The sequence below is a fragment of the Podarcis bocagei genome, assembly GCF_964188305.1.
Source record: "Podarcis bocagei genome assembly, chromosome: 4".
Classification (NCBI taxonomy): Eukaryota; Metazoa; Chordata; class Lepidosauria; order Squamata; family Lacertidae; genus Podarcis; species Podarcis bocagei.
Genome location: NC_138128.1, coordinates 41,657,005 through 41,673,311, shown reverse-complemented (window position 1 = coordinate 41,673,311; position 16,307 = coordinate 41,657,005). Strand labels below are relative to the sequence as shown.

Below are 16,307 nucleotides of genomic sequence, written 5' to 3'. Positions count from 1 at the left end.
GCTGAAGAATGGAAGCACCTATCAGTGATGCTGAATTTAGGGTAAATTGTATCATAAGACTTTCTCACATCCCAGAGAGTGAGCCAGTGTAGCCTGTTTATTCTGCTTGCATTTACTTGTCTTCAAATGTCAACGTCACCTCTCCACATGCAACACTGAGAAAAGCATTTAAGACAACACATTTTTGTCCCTGGACTGTGTATAGTCATGCATTCACAGGTCTTGTGGATAAACAAGACAAACTACTAATAATGATCTCCTTTGTTCCTCCAGAAACATAATTTGTTGATTATAACGTGCCTAATAATGCTAGCACTCATCACATATGTGCTTGGTACATAGTTGTTGTTTTTTCAGTAGATGGGAGCCACTATTTAATGTATTGTTGGTCAAACCTTTTACCCTTTTTAATAGTTGTATCCTCTCTTTGATTCCAGCTGCTCTTTCCTATGGAGAAGAAAAGTGACCTGTGGCTTCTCAGCTTCCTGCCACAGCCTACTCTCCATGACACTGTTTCAGTGAGGCTGCTGAAATTGGATGGCTAGCCTCTTCCAAAGGCAAGCAGCATGGTTCCAACAGAGGGTGACAAAGCTGGAGCAGTCCAAAGTGAGGAGGAAACCCTCACGTAAGAAAGAGAACAGAAGGCTGCAGGTTTGCATGGTGGTGTGGTGAGTTTTGTCGTGACCCACCTGATGTGGCCTCACAACCCAGATGTGGGTCCTGACGACCCAGCTGTGGGTCCTTCAACCTGTGGGTTGAAGACATAAGGTGTAGATTAAGCTGCAGAAGGTGGTACATAAGAGCATGCCTTGGGGCCATATTGTTATGACCCAGTTTGGGGGTCAGAAATGGATTGTGAACTTTAAAACAACAGCAATGCTTTGTGTGCCAAGGTGATCAGGCCTCACACACACAATCCAGGATCTCTCTCTGCAAGGAAGTATATAGACAAATAGCCAGACTAAAGTTGAAAAGCTTTATTTCCTGATCAAACATTTACAGACTGGGCATCCTTTCTGTTGTGCAGATTTTCCCTGGAAAAGGGTAAATAAAAATTCGAGTGAAGGAGTCATCCTATCTAAGCAGACTAACCCTAATCCATACACATACCAAAGATGGAGTGATACTTATACATACAAAGAATCCTGGCCAGTGATCCTTGCAACAAGCAAAAATAGAAAAAGACTGAGGCATGAGACGGTGTTGCAGACACATTTGCCACTATGGACAAGGCCATCCCATCCATGAGGCGGCAGGATCCACAGGCATAGCAGATCCCAATGTCTCACCTTCTTCCCTGGCCAGGGGGTGGGAGGCACCATTTGGTGGTTTGCCACAGGTGTCGAAATGTCTAGCCCTGGTCCTGTCTATAGAGGTTTGCTGGGTAGCCTTCTCCCAAATGGCACTGAGACAGAAGTTTTACATGGACAAAGATGGGAAGCAAAATCCTCTCCAACAAGATCCAGAATGCCATAATGTTGCAAAAGCAGCAAAATCCATTGGCCAAATCCAGGGTTGTCCTAATGTTGTCCTCTCCTCGTTTCATGAGGCCAGTGCAAGCAGCAAAGTCCAGATTTGCTTGCCTCAGAGTTCCAGCTTGATTCTTCACACCTCTCATTTACCAGCCCCAAGCTCAGTTCTTTGTTCTTTGCCCGTGGAAACAAACAAAAAACCCATCCAAATGCATACACATATACACATCCCTTCAATTATGCTGTCACTAAACAGTTGCTAAGGACATTTTGGCTTGGTATCAAGGTTACTGCTAAGTTTTCAGTCTATCTGGGTCATAGACACTTAACTTTAAAATGAAAGCATTTTAAGAGGTTTTAAAAACAGCAAGCAAGTTAGCACTTTTTGGGATGGATGGCTCACTAGTGTGAAGAGGGAACGTAAGTAATTGCTTACAGAATAGAAAACACTTCCCAAAATTTATTTTCAAATTTATCTTCCACTACTTTTCCATCTACTGAAATTTCCAAACCCTAAAGGGAGAAGATATTATAACATTCACTTTGAAAAAATGGAGATCATTGCTTGATTTAGTTCTATTTTACCATCGCCTGTCAACAACCAACTTTGCATTCTAAAGATGTCTGCTAATGTGACATGAAGTGAACTGCTTTTTCTCAACAATCTTCCTGAAAAGATCTGGGACATGAATTGCAGTGTATCAGTGACCTCTCTCCTCACAGCACACAGAGCACACAGCACACAGGTCATCTGGCTGAAATGGAGAAGAAAAAACAACAACTCCTGTCACTGTGAAAAATAAAATTACTGAAAGCATAAGAGAGTGTGTAAGAGAGAGACAGAGGTTGTAATATGTGGTATTTCTTGTCAATATTCCCCGAAAGGAGGTTTAAAAATACTTTAATATAGAATATTCAGTTGGCAGGTATATCAACATCATCAAAACATGTAATGGTGTGGGGAAGAAAAAATAATTTGAAACAGACTTTCTTATTTTGGCTTCAACTGATAACCTCTAGTAGTTTCCTTTAAATGTGATCCTTCCTCTTTTCTCAATTCAATATTTTTTTGTGGAAATGAAAGGCGCAGGAAGCTAACGCATGCAACGTTTCTTGGGCCCTAAGGTGAGGGTGTGTAATTAAGTGTGCCCTTGTAAATGCTCTCACCACTGATAGACTGCCATTGGTAGCACTAGTAATGGCCATGGTTGGCATTTCAGCTTCTGAGTAAAGAGGATCTCTCTGTTGCCTGTTTTGGATTTCCTCCCCTCATATGTTGCATGTGTGAAGCCCATCCATGAGGTCAGGTCAAGCCATTTGCCTTAGGCAGGACATCTGACTGCCTAACCTACTGTTGTGCAACAGGAAGACAGAAATATCTTAAGGAATGATGTGTGTGCATGTGTGTGCCATATATGTGGAAAACACAACCATCTGGTAAGAATGTCTAGTAATTATTTACCTTCTGCATTCTGGAGGATTCCGGTTGTGGCTTCAGTATTTCTCCCCACTGAAACAATCACATGTATTGGGTTAACTCTGAGGCACTCAAAATGAACACAAAATAAATTAGATTCATAAGTAGCACCTTACTATAAATCATTGTTTAAAAGTCGGTAGGAGGACATGTCATTCTGCCAGGACACTTTGCTACTGATCTTAAGGTGGCCATACTTGAATGTTTTTTTCATGCAACAACTGTGCATGAAAATTATTCACACGTGATGCAGGATATTATACCAGTCATAAGAATACAATGTGTGGATAACTGGAAAGCCTTGATGTTATCACCTGAAATTCTTTGGCATTACAAGTAAAAACTGATTTTTTAATAGATTTTTATACGTGAACTGCATACCTTGATTAATGCTTCTAAGGAAATCCCACCATAGCGGATACATCTTCTCCAGCCTTTTGAACTTTTATATCCTCCTTTAGCCTTAAATTCTAATGGTGTGAACCATTTTCCATCGGAACCCTTGATACATTTCCTTGAAACTCCTATGACAAACAGAAAAGCCACATCAATGTGACTCACTTATCCCATCTGGCAAATTTCACTGAAGAGAGAAAGAAGTCCTGCCAACAGGAGATTCTTTTCTAATATCTACTTAGGAAAAAATATATGAACAAAGATTGTGTCATGAACTAGGGCTGTGCACCAGAGTTGACCAAGTCGCGGGCCAAAATTGGCATATTAGGAGGGACTCTGGCATCAGACAAATTAGATACCAACAACCACAGATCACTAGAGGTCAGGTTGGATGGCCCAGAGCAATCGGTGGTTGTCAAGGGGTGGGGCATTAGGCAGAAAGGAGAGGAGGACATCATGCAGGAAAATCACAATAAAAGACCCTGACTTACCCAGACTTCTGGGATTAGGAAGGAGCCTGCTACCTGAGCCTGCTTCCTGAGAGAAGCCACTTGCAAAGAAGCAGGGTTAGCACCTCTGTTGAGCAGTTATTCAGTGGAAGCACCTATCCTGTGTGCTGCAGAGAACTCTTTTGCTGAAGACTTACCAGCAGAGAAACTGCTTGCAAAGCAATAGCATAGATCAGGCAGGATTGGAGTCTCTGTAAGCAGCTTAAATGCTAGGCGGGGTGGGGGTCCCAGTGTTGATCCAAGGGGGGTCAACCTGACACCCTCCTCCCAAAGCAGAGCTATGGGGCAGATCAGAGGGGCACAGCCCTAGAATGAATGCTGGGAATGAATTTCAGCATAGGGCTTAAGCAGGGCTTCTCCAACATCTCCTTTGCACTTGGACACGGAGAAAAGGCCAAGAGGCTCCTACTTCTCAAAGCCAGGCATTCTGGGCAACATGGCCAGGCCTTGTGCTATTGCACAAGCAAAATATTTTCATCTGCTGTTGGTATCACATTCCTTTAGCAGATGCAATCCCATGTATAATTATATTATTCCCACACTATGGTTACCTGCTGTGAATCTATTCTTATAGAAAACACCTCTACTTCTTCCACAGCGTACTTTCAGTGTTCGGACCTCAACACTCAAATCTTGTCTTTCATTATTCTGCATGCCTTTTCCTAGATGAAATCAAGAAATGTATGTCAGCTGTTACAATACCCATGTTTTGGCCTTCCAGAGAATGACAGTGGTCCTACCAGATTATTGATCCTGCTAAGAGGATGTGGTACGAAGTGTGAATTCATGTCAGAGTGAAAACAAAACACTGTGACTGCCCCAAACCTTTGCAGGCACAAACAGCACTGAAAGCAAGATTACATGTGACTGTCCGATAGCTTTATTAGCGCAAATAATCAAGAATGCAGTAGTGAAACAGGATGCTCTGTCCCTCATTTACGGACTTTTGTTGAACTCACTTTGTTGCTCCCCAGGGGACGCAGGTTTCCTCATTTCTCCCTGGAGTACTTTGCTGCTCCCAGGTACTGCGGCAGAACTATTCTGAGCCTGCTGGAGAACTGAAGAGGACACGTGTTAGGAAAACAAGGGCATTGCCACCTTATTGTTAAATTAAATGGCGAAAATGAATTGTAAATTATTTGAAGCTTATAAAAGAGCTGAGAGCCTCAAGTAAAGTTCAGGTGTAAGGTTGGCACAATCTTAACAGTGTGCTTGGTTTGATTTCTTCTAAGGTGGCATCACCAGCTATACTAGTAAAAGGATACTGTGTGCCCTTAGAGGACGATGTTTGATCTGGCAAGTGCTATTTTCTGAACTACTGAGAGACCCAGGTAGCAGCTCTTCAGAACTCTACTTTGGCCCAGGGCCTCTTATTAGTGACATCTACTTCAATCCACTCTTGTAATAAGCTACTTATCCATCTCAAATATAAACTCTTTCCAGGGACATTACTTATCACACACACTAGTTGCTCTGTGACACATAACCTATAAAAGAGTATTAACAGCATTAACAAAAAGCAACCAAAAAGTAAACTAATCACTGTTAAGTTCATGCACACACTCTCCACACCCCAATGACTGATTCTTTCACTCTATTCAGCTCATAAAAATATACATACATTGGTTGGTAAAAACTACAGACATTCCTAGACATTAATTCTTAGTATTGACTTTACTGAGTTTTGAATATTCTGGTTCATGTTTAATTATTTTAGTGTACTCATTTTACTTTGCAAACCATCTTGCTATTCTTCACAATAAAAGGCAATCTATTGGAAAAAGTAAACAAAATACATTATTATTATTATTATTATTATTATTATTATTATTATTATTATTATATCCCAGGACTCAGGCAGAGGGCTGAGGCAAAGTTAATGCATGGCTTCTACGGGATTTTGTGGCCCAAAGACAGACTGTACCATTTCTCAGTAAATGCTGATGACTTTTCTATCTTTAAGGCTTACTTTATTGGTTTAGCATAGCCAACAAGATAACTTACCATTTTCTAGGCTTTCGTATAATGGCTGTAAATTTTGATATGCTTCCAGGTTCTCCTTGCAGAAGATCTCCTCTATTGCTAACACATTGGTCTGAATGCTCTCAAGGACATCACATACCACTTTAGAAATATCATTTGGTTTTGCAGTTACCCTATCACACCAATTCTAGAAAGAAACAATACAGACTTTTTAAACATATTTAGAGCGAAAATGCAAAGTAGCTTTTCCATTTCCCACCAGATCTAACAGCAGATTACTGGATGGTTATCCCAGCACAATCAAAGGAAGCAAAAATTGTCAAGGCAGTTTTATCTTCCTTTGCCAGATTCAAATACCCTGCACACTTAGCATCCCTCAGACCAGCTAATGTCCTTTCCTATGCTTTTTATCAATGCCAGAGAAAGCCTCAAGGCATTTGGCCACTTGTTCTTCAGAAACAAGCCACAATCGGCTGCTGTTATGGGGTTAGTCTTCTTTGTTTTTTCCTGTGGCTCACATCTCCCCACTAACTTGTAAGGAAGTAGCTGTCTTATTACAAAACAATTTCAGAAATAGACTGGAAAGAGAAGTTGCTGAATTACAACTTATTACCAAACTTAAAACCATGGAGAGATCTGGTCTGAATAGACGCATTGGATTCTTATCTCATTATACATGATAAAGCTATTTTCAGCCATCTCTCGGCTTGCTTTTTCCTGTAAGACCAATTGCAGTCGTTAACAGTCATTAACAGGTTTACCACACCTATCAGCCAATCACCCATTCCCACCACCCTTCTGAGTAATACCCCTCCCCACCCTCTCACTATATATAAGGGTCTGGTGACTTCTGTTTCAGTGTATCTGAAGAAGTGTGCATGCACACGAAAGCTCATACCAATAACAAACTTAGTTGGTCTCTAAGGTGCTACTGGAAGGGGGGAAAATTATTTTGTTTTGACTATGGCAGACCAACACGGCTACCTACCCGTAACTAACTTGTAAGGTTTCTCCTTCCGTGCAATGTTTTTTGTTGTTATTAGAGTATTTTTATACCAACTGCTCCTAAAGAAACTCAGGAGTGATGAGTGGAGGCTACTCTCAGAATCCTGTGGGGACGGTTAGGCTGGGAGAGTGCAAATGGCCTATGTTCACCCAGTGAACTTCATCATAGAATCATAAAGTTGGAAGGGACCATGAGGATCATCTAGTCCAACCCTGACTGAGTGAAGTTGGAGTCCAGATCTTTGCATCCAAGTCTGGCACCCTGTTCACCATACTGCACTGCCTCTCATGCTGTGCTCCACCTATAACCCAGAAAACCTTTCTGGTTGTAGGGACAAAGATTTCACACACTTAGTTTAGATGGACTTCACATGTCCAGGTGGGATTTTAAAAAAATTAATTCAATGCCTATAATAATCACCTTAAAATCTTCTTCGGAGATTCTTTTCTTGTCTCGCAGGAGATAGAGAAAAGGGAAAGTATCTTTGATTGCCAAAGAAATCTGTACTTTATGGGCTCTGAACCACCAAAAAATTTCATCTGAAGTACCTGGAGCAGACATGCTATAAACAAAGCAAGAAGTACCAGAACACAAAAAAGTCAATGAAAGCAGTAAATAACATGGCTATTTAAAGAAGCATTTCGAGCACAAAGAATTGTATAGCATATAAACAGAAAGAAACTGTACAGCATATTTCATAGATCAGCTTAATACAGAAACTGAGGTGGAAAAACTACCTTTTCTCAGCAGATATTTTTGGAATATGGCAATCTTCATGAAAGCATCTGTGAAATGAACTGCAGCATATCCTTGAATCTTCTTTCTTACTTACAATACATACATCATCATGCTCAGACTGAAGAGGAAAAAACAGTCACTGTAAAAAATAAATTTATCAAAATGCGTGGGGGGGGGTGAGTTTCAATATGTGGGGTTTCTTGTACACCACCTTGTGAGGGCAAAAGCCCTGAAATGTGGTTTAAAAGGATATTCAGTTGGCAGACACATCATCAGTATCAAAATAAACAATGGTGTGGAAAAGAATATTTTTTTGAAATCAGATTTTGTTATTTTTAATGCAACAAATATCCTCTGGTAGTATTCTTTAAATATATTCAGTTTATTACACGATATATACTCAGCATCTTCCTATTTTCTCATTTTAGTACATATGTGACAACCTGAAGATCAGGAAGCTAACACAGGTAACATTTATTGGACCCTAAAATAAGCAGAGAGAGTGTTTAGATAAGGTTCCCTTGTAAAATGACTCACTATTGATTAGTCTACCACTGGTAACACTAATAAATGGCCATGACTGACTTTTCAGGTTCTGCCCCTGTTTTATTTATTTTTTATTCCGCAGCTGTGTGCAAAAGATCGCCCCGCCACTACCACAGCCGCGAGGGGAGGGTCAAGGGATTTTGGCAGTGGGATGAGACAACCCACCTGCCAATAATGTTTTGACATAATGACATCATGTGGATTGTCCCATCTGCCTGCCAAAGTTGGCCCACATGGAGAGGCCAGATAAAAATGGCCAGAAAGGTACCCCATTACAGTCATACCTTGGTTCTCGAAAGCCTTGAGACTCGAACGTTTTGGCTCCTGAACGCTGCAAACCTGGAAGTGAGTGTTCCAGTTTGAGAACATTTTTTGGAAGCCAAACGTCCGACATGGTTTCCGCTGCTTCCGATTGAGTGCAGGGAGCTCCTATAGCCAATCGGAAGCCGCGCCTTGGTTTTCAAATGTTTTTGGAAGTCGAACGGACTTCCAGAACAGATTCCATTTGAGAACCAAGGGTACGACTGTACTTACCGTATTTTTCGCCCTATAGGACGCACCGGCCCATAGGACGCACCAAGTTTTTTTGGGGGGAAATCAAGGGAAAAAAATTTATTTCCCCCCCAGGTTTGCGCAGCCATCCCCAAGCTAGAAGAGAGAGACAGAGCGCTCCATCTCCCTCTTCTGCCTTCAGGGACAGCATCTCTAGCCTCCGTGGGGCAGCGGCTTGCCCCGCTGTCCCCCAGCTTATGGGGCTGGCGATGGGGAGAAGCAAGCTTGCTTCTCCCCCCCCCCAGCCTCCAGATCAGGTCCGGGAATAGCGGGGTGGCGGCGCTCCGCCTCCCCGCTATCCCCCGAGCTTGTGGGGCTGGCGGGGGGGGGAGAAGCAAGCTTGCTCCCCCCCAGCCTTCAGATCAGGTCAGGGAATAGCGGGGTGGCGGCGCTGCGACTCCCTGCTATCCCCCGAGCTTATGGGCTGCAGGCTGCTGCCTGCAAGCCTTGCGACCCCGCAGGACCTCGCGCCGGGATCGGGAGGGTGGCGCGGAGGTGCCTGTGCTCCAGGGCTTCTTGCAGCTCCGCGCCACCCTCTGGAGCCCCGCGCAGCTCCGCGCCGGGATCGGGAGGGTGGCGCGGAGCTGCAAGAAGCCCTGGAGCACAGGCAGCTCCCCGCCACCCTCCGGAGCTCCGCGCAGCTTCGCGCCGGGATCGGGAGGGTGGCGCGGAGGTGCCTGTGCTCCAGGGCTTCTTGCAGCTCCGCGCCACCCTCTGGAGCCCCGCGCAGCTCCGCGCCGGGATCGGGAGGGTGGCGCGGAGCTGCAAGAAGCCCTGGAGCACAGGCAGCTCCCCGCCACCCTCCGGAGCTCCGCGCAGCTTCGCGCCGGGATCGGGAGGGTGGCGCGGAGCTGCAAGAAGCCCTGGAGCGCAGGCAGCTCCGCGCCACCCTCCAGAGCCCTGCGCAGCTTCGCGCCGGGATCGGGAGGGTGGCGCGGAGCTGCAAGAAGCCCTGGAGCGCAGGCAGCTCCCCGCCACCCTCCGGAGCTCCGCGCAGCTTCGCGCCGGGATCGGGAGGGTGGCGCGGAGCTGCAAGAAGCCCTGGAGCGCAGGCAGCTCCGCGCCACCCTCCGGAGCTCCGCGCAGCTTTGCGCCGGTATCCGGAGGGTGGCGCGGAGCTGCAAGAAGCCCGGGAAAGCCTGCATTCGCCCCATAGGACGCACACACATTTCCCCTTCATTTTTGGAGGGGAAAAAGTGCGTCCTATAGGGCGAAAAATATGGTAACTTAAAGCTTACTTCTTTGGCAGTGTGAGCAGTTGTAGTGGAAATTTCAAAGAAACTGTGAGCAGGATCCCTGCCTTTGACTAAGATTGCACTCTTGTGTCTTGTTTCAATACTGTAAGAGTTTTGTAAAAAATAAATAAATCATTGGATAAGGGATTGAGCCATTGTTGTCATCACTGGCGTTAGATTTTGTCCTTCATGTGTGCCACCATCATTTTGTGGGGCAAGCAAGCTGGGCAAAGAGCCTTCCACCACAATACCTATTGAACTGCAAATCTCACTCACACATGAAGCTTCCTCTCTCTCTCTTTCTCTCTCTCGTTTTGTTTTTCTTTGTTATATATTATGTTTTGTATTGCCTTATGTAGATGTAAACTGTGGTACAACCATTTTAGGTGAGGGGAAGTTAGGAAATATCTAAATACATAAGTGAATAAATGCTAGTTTAAATCTAGTAAAACTGTTAAGGAAGTGTTTACCATCGTTGTTGTCCTGTTGGAATTTTGTGGTGGCTCAGGTAGCAGTCCCCTCTGAAATAAACATCACAACTATTAGGTTTACTGTGAGGCATAATCAGAATCCCAAAACATCACCTGAACTTAGGAAGTGAACTCATAAGAAATTAGACACCTTATTACAGATATATGTTTAAAATAGAGTAGGAGAATATTTCATTCTGCTGGGACATTCTGCTGCTAACCTTAAAGTTGCCATGCATGAACAATGATATGTAAAAGTTGGTTCTGATGTGAAACTGCTGAATTACATTCATTTGAGCCTGAAGAGAAACAGTGGTTTCTTAGCCCACTGCAGATGTTAATTGACTCAGTACAGTGGTACCTCAGGCTAAGTACTTAATTCGATCCGGAGGTCCATTCTTAACCTGAAACTGTTCTTAATCTGAAGCACCACTTTAGCTAATGGGGCCTCCTGCTTCTGCTGCGCCGCCAGAGCACGATTTCTGTTCTCATCCTGAAGCAAAGTTCTTAAAACCGAGGTACTATTTCTGGGTTAGCGGAGTCTGTAAACTGAAGTGTATGTAACCTGAAGCATAACCCAAGGTACCACTCTATTACTAAGGGCTCATCCACACTTATTTGTCCCACTGCTTTCCCCAGGGAAACCTGCTGCTTGGGGTTGAATTGGAACAAATGGCAATTCATTTTCCTCTGACCTCACTGTCAGGTACAAGGAAGCTACCTTGCACGCCTCCTGTCAGCAAGGGTGGGGTTGGGATAATAGATAGTCAGGGAAAGTACACTTTGTGGTTTTTGATGAAGCACCCGAGCTCCGTCTGTTCTTCTTGCTCACTCTTTATTCTCCTCCCTCTTTATTGCGTAAGGATGTTATGAAGGTAACTCCAGTTATATAGTGTAGAATTTGAAGCTATCATTGTGTATATCATCACCATTGTTGTTGTTCTCGTCATTACACACACACACACACACACACACACACACACACCACTTTCCCCCCCTAGGGGGACTCAAGTCAGCTTGAAAATAACATACTCATTTTGAGAACAAAATATGTGGATAATTATCTGTAAAACCTTAATGGTATCATCTGAAATTCCTTTAGAGTTCCAAGTAAGAAAATGAGGCATTAAAATTACGGCTGTTACAAGTGAACTACATACCTTTATTAATGTGTCTAATGAAGTCTTCCCACATTGGATACTTCTCCTCCACCATTTCCAGTGTTTACGTCCTCCTTCAATCTCAAATTGTGATGGTGTGAACCACTTTCCATTGAGACCCTCAATACTTTTTCTTGAAACTCCTTTGACAAACAGCACAGTCTCATTAATGTTATGCACCTATACTAGGCATAGGCAACCTCAGCCTGCCAGATATTTTAGGACTACAACTCCCATGATCCCTAGTGAACAGGACTGGTGGTCAGGGATGATGGGAAATGTAGTCCCAAAACATCTGGTGGGCCGAGGTTGCCTATGCCTGACCTATCCCATTCAGCAGACTTCACTGAATAGAGAAAGAAGCCAAGATGGTGGTGTGGAAGTCGGAAAGAAACTTCAGGCTGATGACAGCTAATGCCAAACTTCAGGGCCCCTCAGAATGAACCAGCCCATCACCACAGCTAGACTCCCTGCCACCTGCTTTCCTCCCTGTCCCCCTTCCTCCTGTACACAGTCACAATAAACTGTTTCTTTATTTTTTGAAAAAATGGGAGCAATCGCCAATTGCTTTTCATTCAGATTTATGGGTTGTGATAACTGCCACATATAAATGTAGATTAATGCATTAATGATAAAGAGAATCAACATGGCACTGTTCTGTTACAAAAACAAAACATTTAAAGCTAAATAAAATCATTTAAGCATGCATTAATAAATAGGGAAAGATTTCAAAAGCACTGATTGCACCATTGTGGTACTGATGGAATTATTTTAGGCTTGCCCAGGTTCACAGGATACAGTGGAATATAATTAAAGAGATTCATAGGATATTAGTATTCAAAGTATTCCCAGAAAATGAAAGATACTCACATACCACCCACATTGATGCCTCCTCCTCCCAACACCACACATTTATGCAAACACATTTTTTAAATTTGCTGTTGGTATCACATTCCTTAAACAGATGTAATTATACATTTACTCTTCCAAATGATTACCTGTTGCAAATATATCCGTATGTAAAATGCCTTGTGCTGTTCCACAGGTTACGAGCAGTGTCGTGCCCTGGAAATCCAGACTTTGCTCTTGTGTCCCTTTTCCAAGATGAAATGAAGAAACAGATGTCAAAGGTTACAGTTCCCATATTTTGGGCTGCCAACAAATGACAGCAGTCTTAAGGCAACCTGCTTGCTGTCATCTCTGGAAGCTTTCTAATCATGATGTGTCTTACGGCAACTCAAAAGAGGACCTATTAGTCGTGCTGCATGCAGAAAATGTGCATCTCATGGGGGCCCAGAGAAGGGCCTTCTGTACTGTGGCCCCCACATTACAGGGGAATGCAGCTGCTCTGCCGGCTGGTGAAAACTTACCTATTTGAATAGGCACTCCTGGGCAATGATCCTTAGGACCAGCTTTACTGAACTTTGAATATGCTGGTTTATGTTTTATCGTTATTCTGGCGAACTGGTTTTATTTTGTAAACCACATTGTTATATTTCAAAATAAACACCAGCCTATCAATAATTTTCAATACATAAATTAATGCACAAGTATGTCATTTGTGGTGGCAGGCAGAGGACTGAAACAAAGTAAATGCTTGGCTGGGAAAAGACTTGAACAAGGCTTTGTGGCTCAAACACTGACTATACCATTCCTCAAATCCAAATGAATTTGTTTCTTTTTGGCTATATATCTTTAAGGCTCAACTGGTAGGTTTAGTCCCCAATACAAGATGATTTACCATTTCCTAGGCTTTCATATAGTGGCCGTAAGTCTTGATATGCTGCCAGGTTACTGCTGCAGAAGATCTCCTCTATTGCTGACAGATTGCCCTGAATGTTCTCAAGGACATCGTATACCACTCTTTGAATATCATTTGGATCTGCAGTTACCCAATCCTGCCAATTCTAGAAAGAAACAATACAGGGTTTTTAAATCTCTGTCTTCAAAACATCTTTTAGAATACAGAGTAACTTTCCCATTTCCCACTAGATCTAACAGAGTAACTTTCCCATTTCCCACCAGATCTAACAGCAGATTATTTGGATAATCATCCCAGCACCATCAAAGGAAGCAGAAATTGTCAATGTAATTTTATCCTCCTTTGCCAAGTTCAAATACCTTGCGCAGCTTACATTTCTCTGAACACTAACATCCTATCCTATGCCTACTACCAATGGCAGAGGAAGACTCAAGGCCAATTTTTCAGAAACAAGCCACAAACTGGATGGAATCGTAGAATCAGCACCAAGGGCCTTCTGGCAGTTCCCTCAGTGCAAGTAGTGAGGTTACAGGGAACCAGGCAGAGGGCCTTCTTGGTAGCGGTGCCTGCCCTGTGCCTGCCCTCCCATCAGATGTCAAGGAAATAAACAACTATCCAACTTTTAGAAGACATCTGAAGACAGCCCTGTTTAGGGAGGTTTTTCTATATTGTGCTGTATTGTGTTTTGGGGAGTGGCTGGGGAAACCTAGCCAGATAGGTGGGGTATAAATAATAAATTATCATCATCATCATCATCATCATCATCATCATAGAATTGCACAATTGGAAAGGGCCCTGAGAATGATTGAGTCCAACCCTCTGCAATGGATGAATATGCAGCTGTCCTGTGCAGGGATCAAACCTGCAGTCTTGGTGTTATCAGCACCATGTTCTAACCAATTTATCCAGGCTGCTGCTATTTCATTTCATTTCACTTTTAATTTGTATACCATCTTTCTATATACACAAGACAGTTTACTATATGAAGAAACAACAAAATATACAAGGGCACACATAACAATCCGGTGCAAAACAAAGAAGTCATAATAAAAATGTGACTTAAAATAAATATCTTATATCAAATAAAGGAATATGAGATAATCATTTAGAATAAAGCACGGCACTCCAAAAGTATCAACAAATAATAATTACCGTAAGCAGAAATTCACTCTCAACGATAGCAATAAATATTACTAAATTATAATCAATTAAAAACAGCAAATTTACAATGCATTAAAAATTATGTTAAAAAATTGAATTGAGCAACAAAGTAGGAATTTCAGCAGAAAATAATTGCCTCAGATACATTAGTCACCTGAAAATCTTCTTCAGAGATTATATTCTTGTCTCGTAGGCCACAGAGAAAAGGAAACGGGTCTCTAATTGCAAGAGAAATCTCCATTTTATGGGCTCTGAACCACTCCAAAATTTCAGCTGAAGTACCTAGAGCAGACATACTACAAACAACAAAAAACTATGTTTTAAAGACCTTGGAAATCATGTGGTTTTTAAACAAGCAAGATTAAGCATCATCTAGCGTTTATCTAGAATGATTCCGTTTCCAAAAATGATAAACCCTATCATGGAATCCTTAGCTTTAGATCAGGCTGTGGAATTAATTGTGTTGCGATTTCCTCTTTCCACTTCGACGCAGCTTTAGGTGTTCCTTGCGAATAACACCAGCCCGGTTAATTTACCCTGGTCTTCTTCTGCATTTAATCTGAGTACCCACCTGTGGCAGAAGTGGGGTCCCTCCGGAGTCTGTCGCTCTTTTGCGAGAGGGAGACTAGCGCAGACGGGAAGCGTGTTTCCCCCGGAGCGCCTTTTCCTTGCGGAGGAGACCAACCTGTCCCTTGACTTACCTTTCTGCTTTGACTGAGCGGAGATGGGGCTGTGAAGAACGGGCTGAAGAAAGCAGGAGGAGGAATTCCCCGTCCAGAAGAGCGAGAGAAAACGAAAGGAAACTCAACGTCTTTCAGTCGAGGGCTGGCGCTGCCTGCTCTGAGCTGCGCTCGGGGAGAAGTGAGGAACTCTGCCCGTTTCATGGAAAGGAAATCATCACGGACACAGACACAGAAATCAGAAAAGAAAACCGAAACTGGAGGAACGCTTGATGATAAACCATGAGTTTCCCCCCTGCCCCGTGAGTCAAAAACTGTGCATAAGATATTTCTCACGTTAAAAAAAAAATATTACTCTTGTCAGTCTCTGACTTGAGAGGCCCCTCCCGTCCTCCATCACAGATCATGACCACAGCCTGCAGGTAAGGACTTGTGTGGGATCCAGTCCAGGGATTTCTGACTAGTTCCTTCAGTGCCTCTGAATGACTGTGGGTGATCTCTATGGTGTGAACTTAAAGCGATGGTTGAGCAGAGCCATGATTGATTGATTGATTGATTGATTGAATACACACACCCACACCCACACCCTATACCCGAAAAGATCAGCATAAAATCCACAGTATTTTGTCTGGCGCCTAAAGGTGCGTAATGAAGGAACCAGGTGAGCTCTATGGTGTGAACTTAAAGTGATGGTTGAGCAGAGCCATTAATACACACACACACACACACACACACACACACACACCACCCTATACCCGAAAGGATCAGCCTAAAAACCACAGTATACCGGTATATAACCAAAACAAAAACAACAACCCAATAACACCCCTCCACAAGAAAGAGCCACGTTTTAAAAGGGTATAAGATGTCAATCAGGCAAAGGCCTGGTTAAAAAGGAACGTTTTTGCCTGGCACCTAAAGGTGCATAATGAAGGCACCAGGTGAACTTCCCTGGGGAGAGCATTCCACAGATGGGGAGACACTGCATGAGTTTGAGAAAGGAATGGCATCAATTTGAGAAAAGCGTGGCAGGGATGGGGGAACTCTTTTCAGTCATTGAGCTGCGTTCCCTGCTAGACAAACCTTTCAGGGGATGGATGCGTTGGTTGGAGAGGCCAGAAAGAAAAGTTGGTAGAGCAGTATATACGTGAATTTACTTG

At 43.2% G+C, this 16,307-nt stretch overlaps 1 protein-coding gene across 2 annotated transcripts; it reads right to left on the bottom strand.

Moving 5' to 3' along the window:
• Positions 1-962: 962 nt before the first annotated feature.
• LOC308585631 (uncharacterized protein) lies at positions 963-15,315 on the bottom strand. 2 transcript variants are annotated; one of them, XM_081191391.1, is made up of 14 exons: positions 15,169-15,315; positions 14,622-14,763; positions 13,286-13,451; positions 12,543-12,638; positions 11,545-11,687; positions 10,387-10,435; positions 7,581-7,716; positions 7,264-7,405; positions 5,859-6,024; positions 4,814-4,912; positions 4,406-4,516; positions 3,331-3,473; positions 2,935-2,982; positions 963-2,227 (listed from the first exon to the last, which is right to left on the bottom strand). In XM_081191391.1, exons 2-14 carry the CDS (start codon positions 14,760-14,762, stop codon positions 2,174-2,176), a joined length of 1,494 nt encoding a protein of 497 aa, XP_081047517.1. In that variant the 5' UTR covers position 14,763; positions 15,169-15,315; the 3' UTR covers positions 963-2,173. The 2 variants fall into 2 exon arrangements, with proteins under 2 accessions (XP_081047517.1, XP_081047518.1); XM_081191392.1 differs by having other exon boundaries at positions 7,581-7,699; positions 10,385-10,435; positions 15,169-15,314.
• Between the last annotated feature and the right edge of the window lie 992 nt (positions 15,316-16,307).

Excerpts from the sequence above, each read along its gene's own strand:
- LOC308585631 (XM_081191391.1), bottom strand. The coding sequence starts at position 14,762 with ATGTCTGCTCTAGGTACTTCAGCTGAAATTTTGGAGTGGTTCAGAGCC. Across the intron at positions 3,474-4,405 it reads TAAGAATAGATTCACAGCAG|GAGTTTCAAGGAAATGTATC; the intron begins GTAACCATAGTG and ends TGTTTGTCATAG. Across the intron at positions 2,228-2,934 it reads AATCCTCCAGAATGCAGAAG|CCAGATGACCTGTGTGCTGT; the intron begins GTAAATAATTAC and ends TCTCCATTTCAG.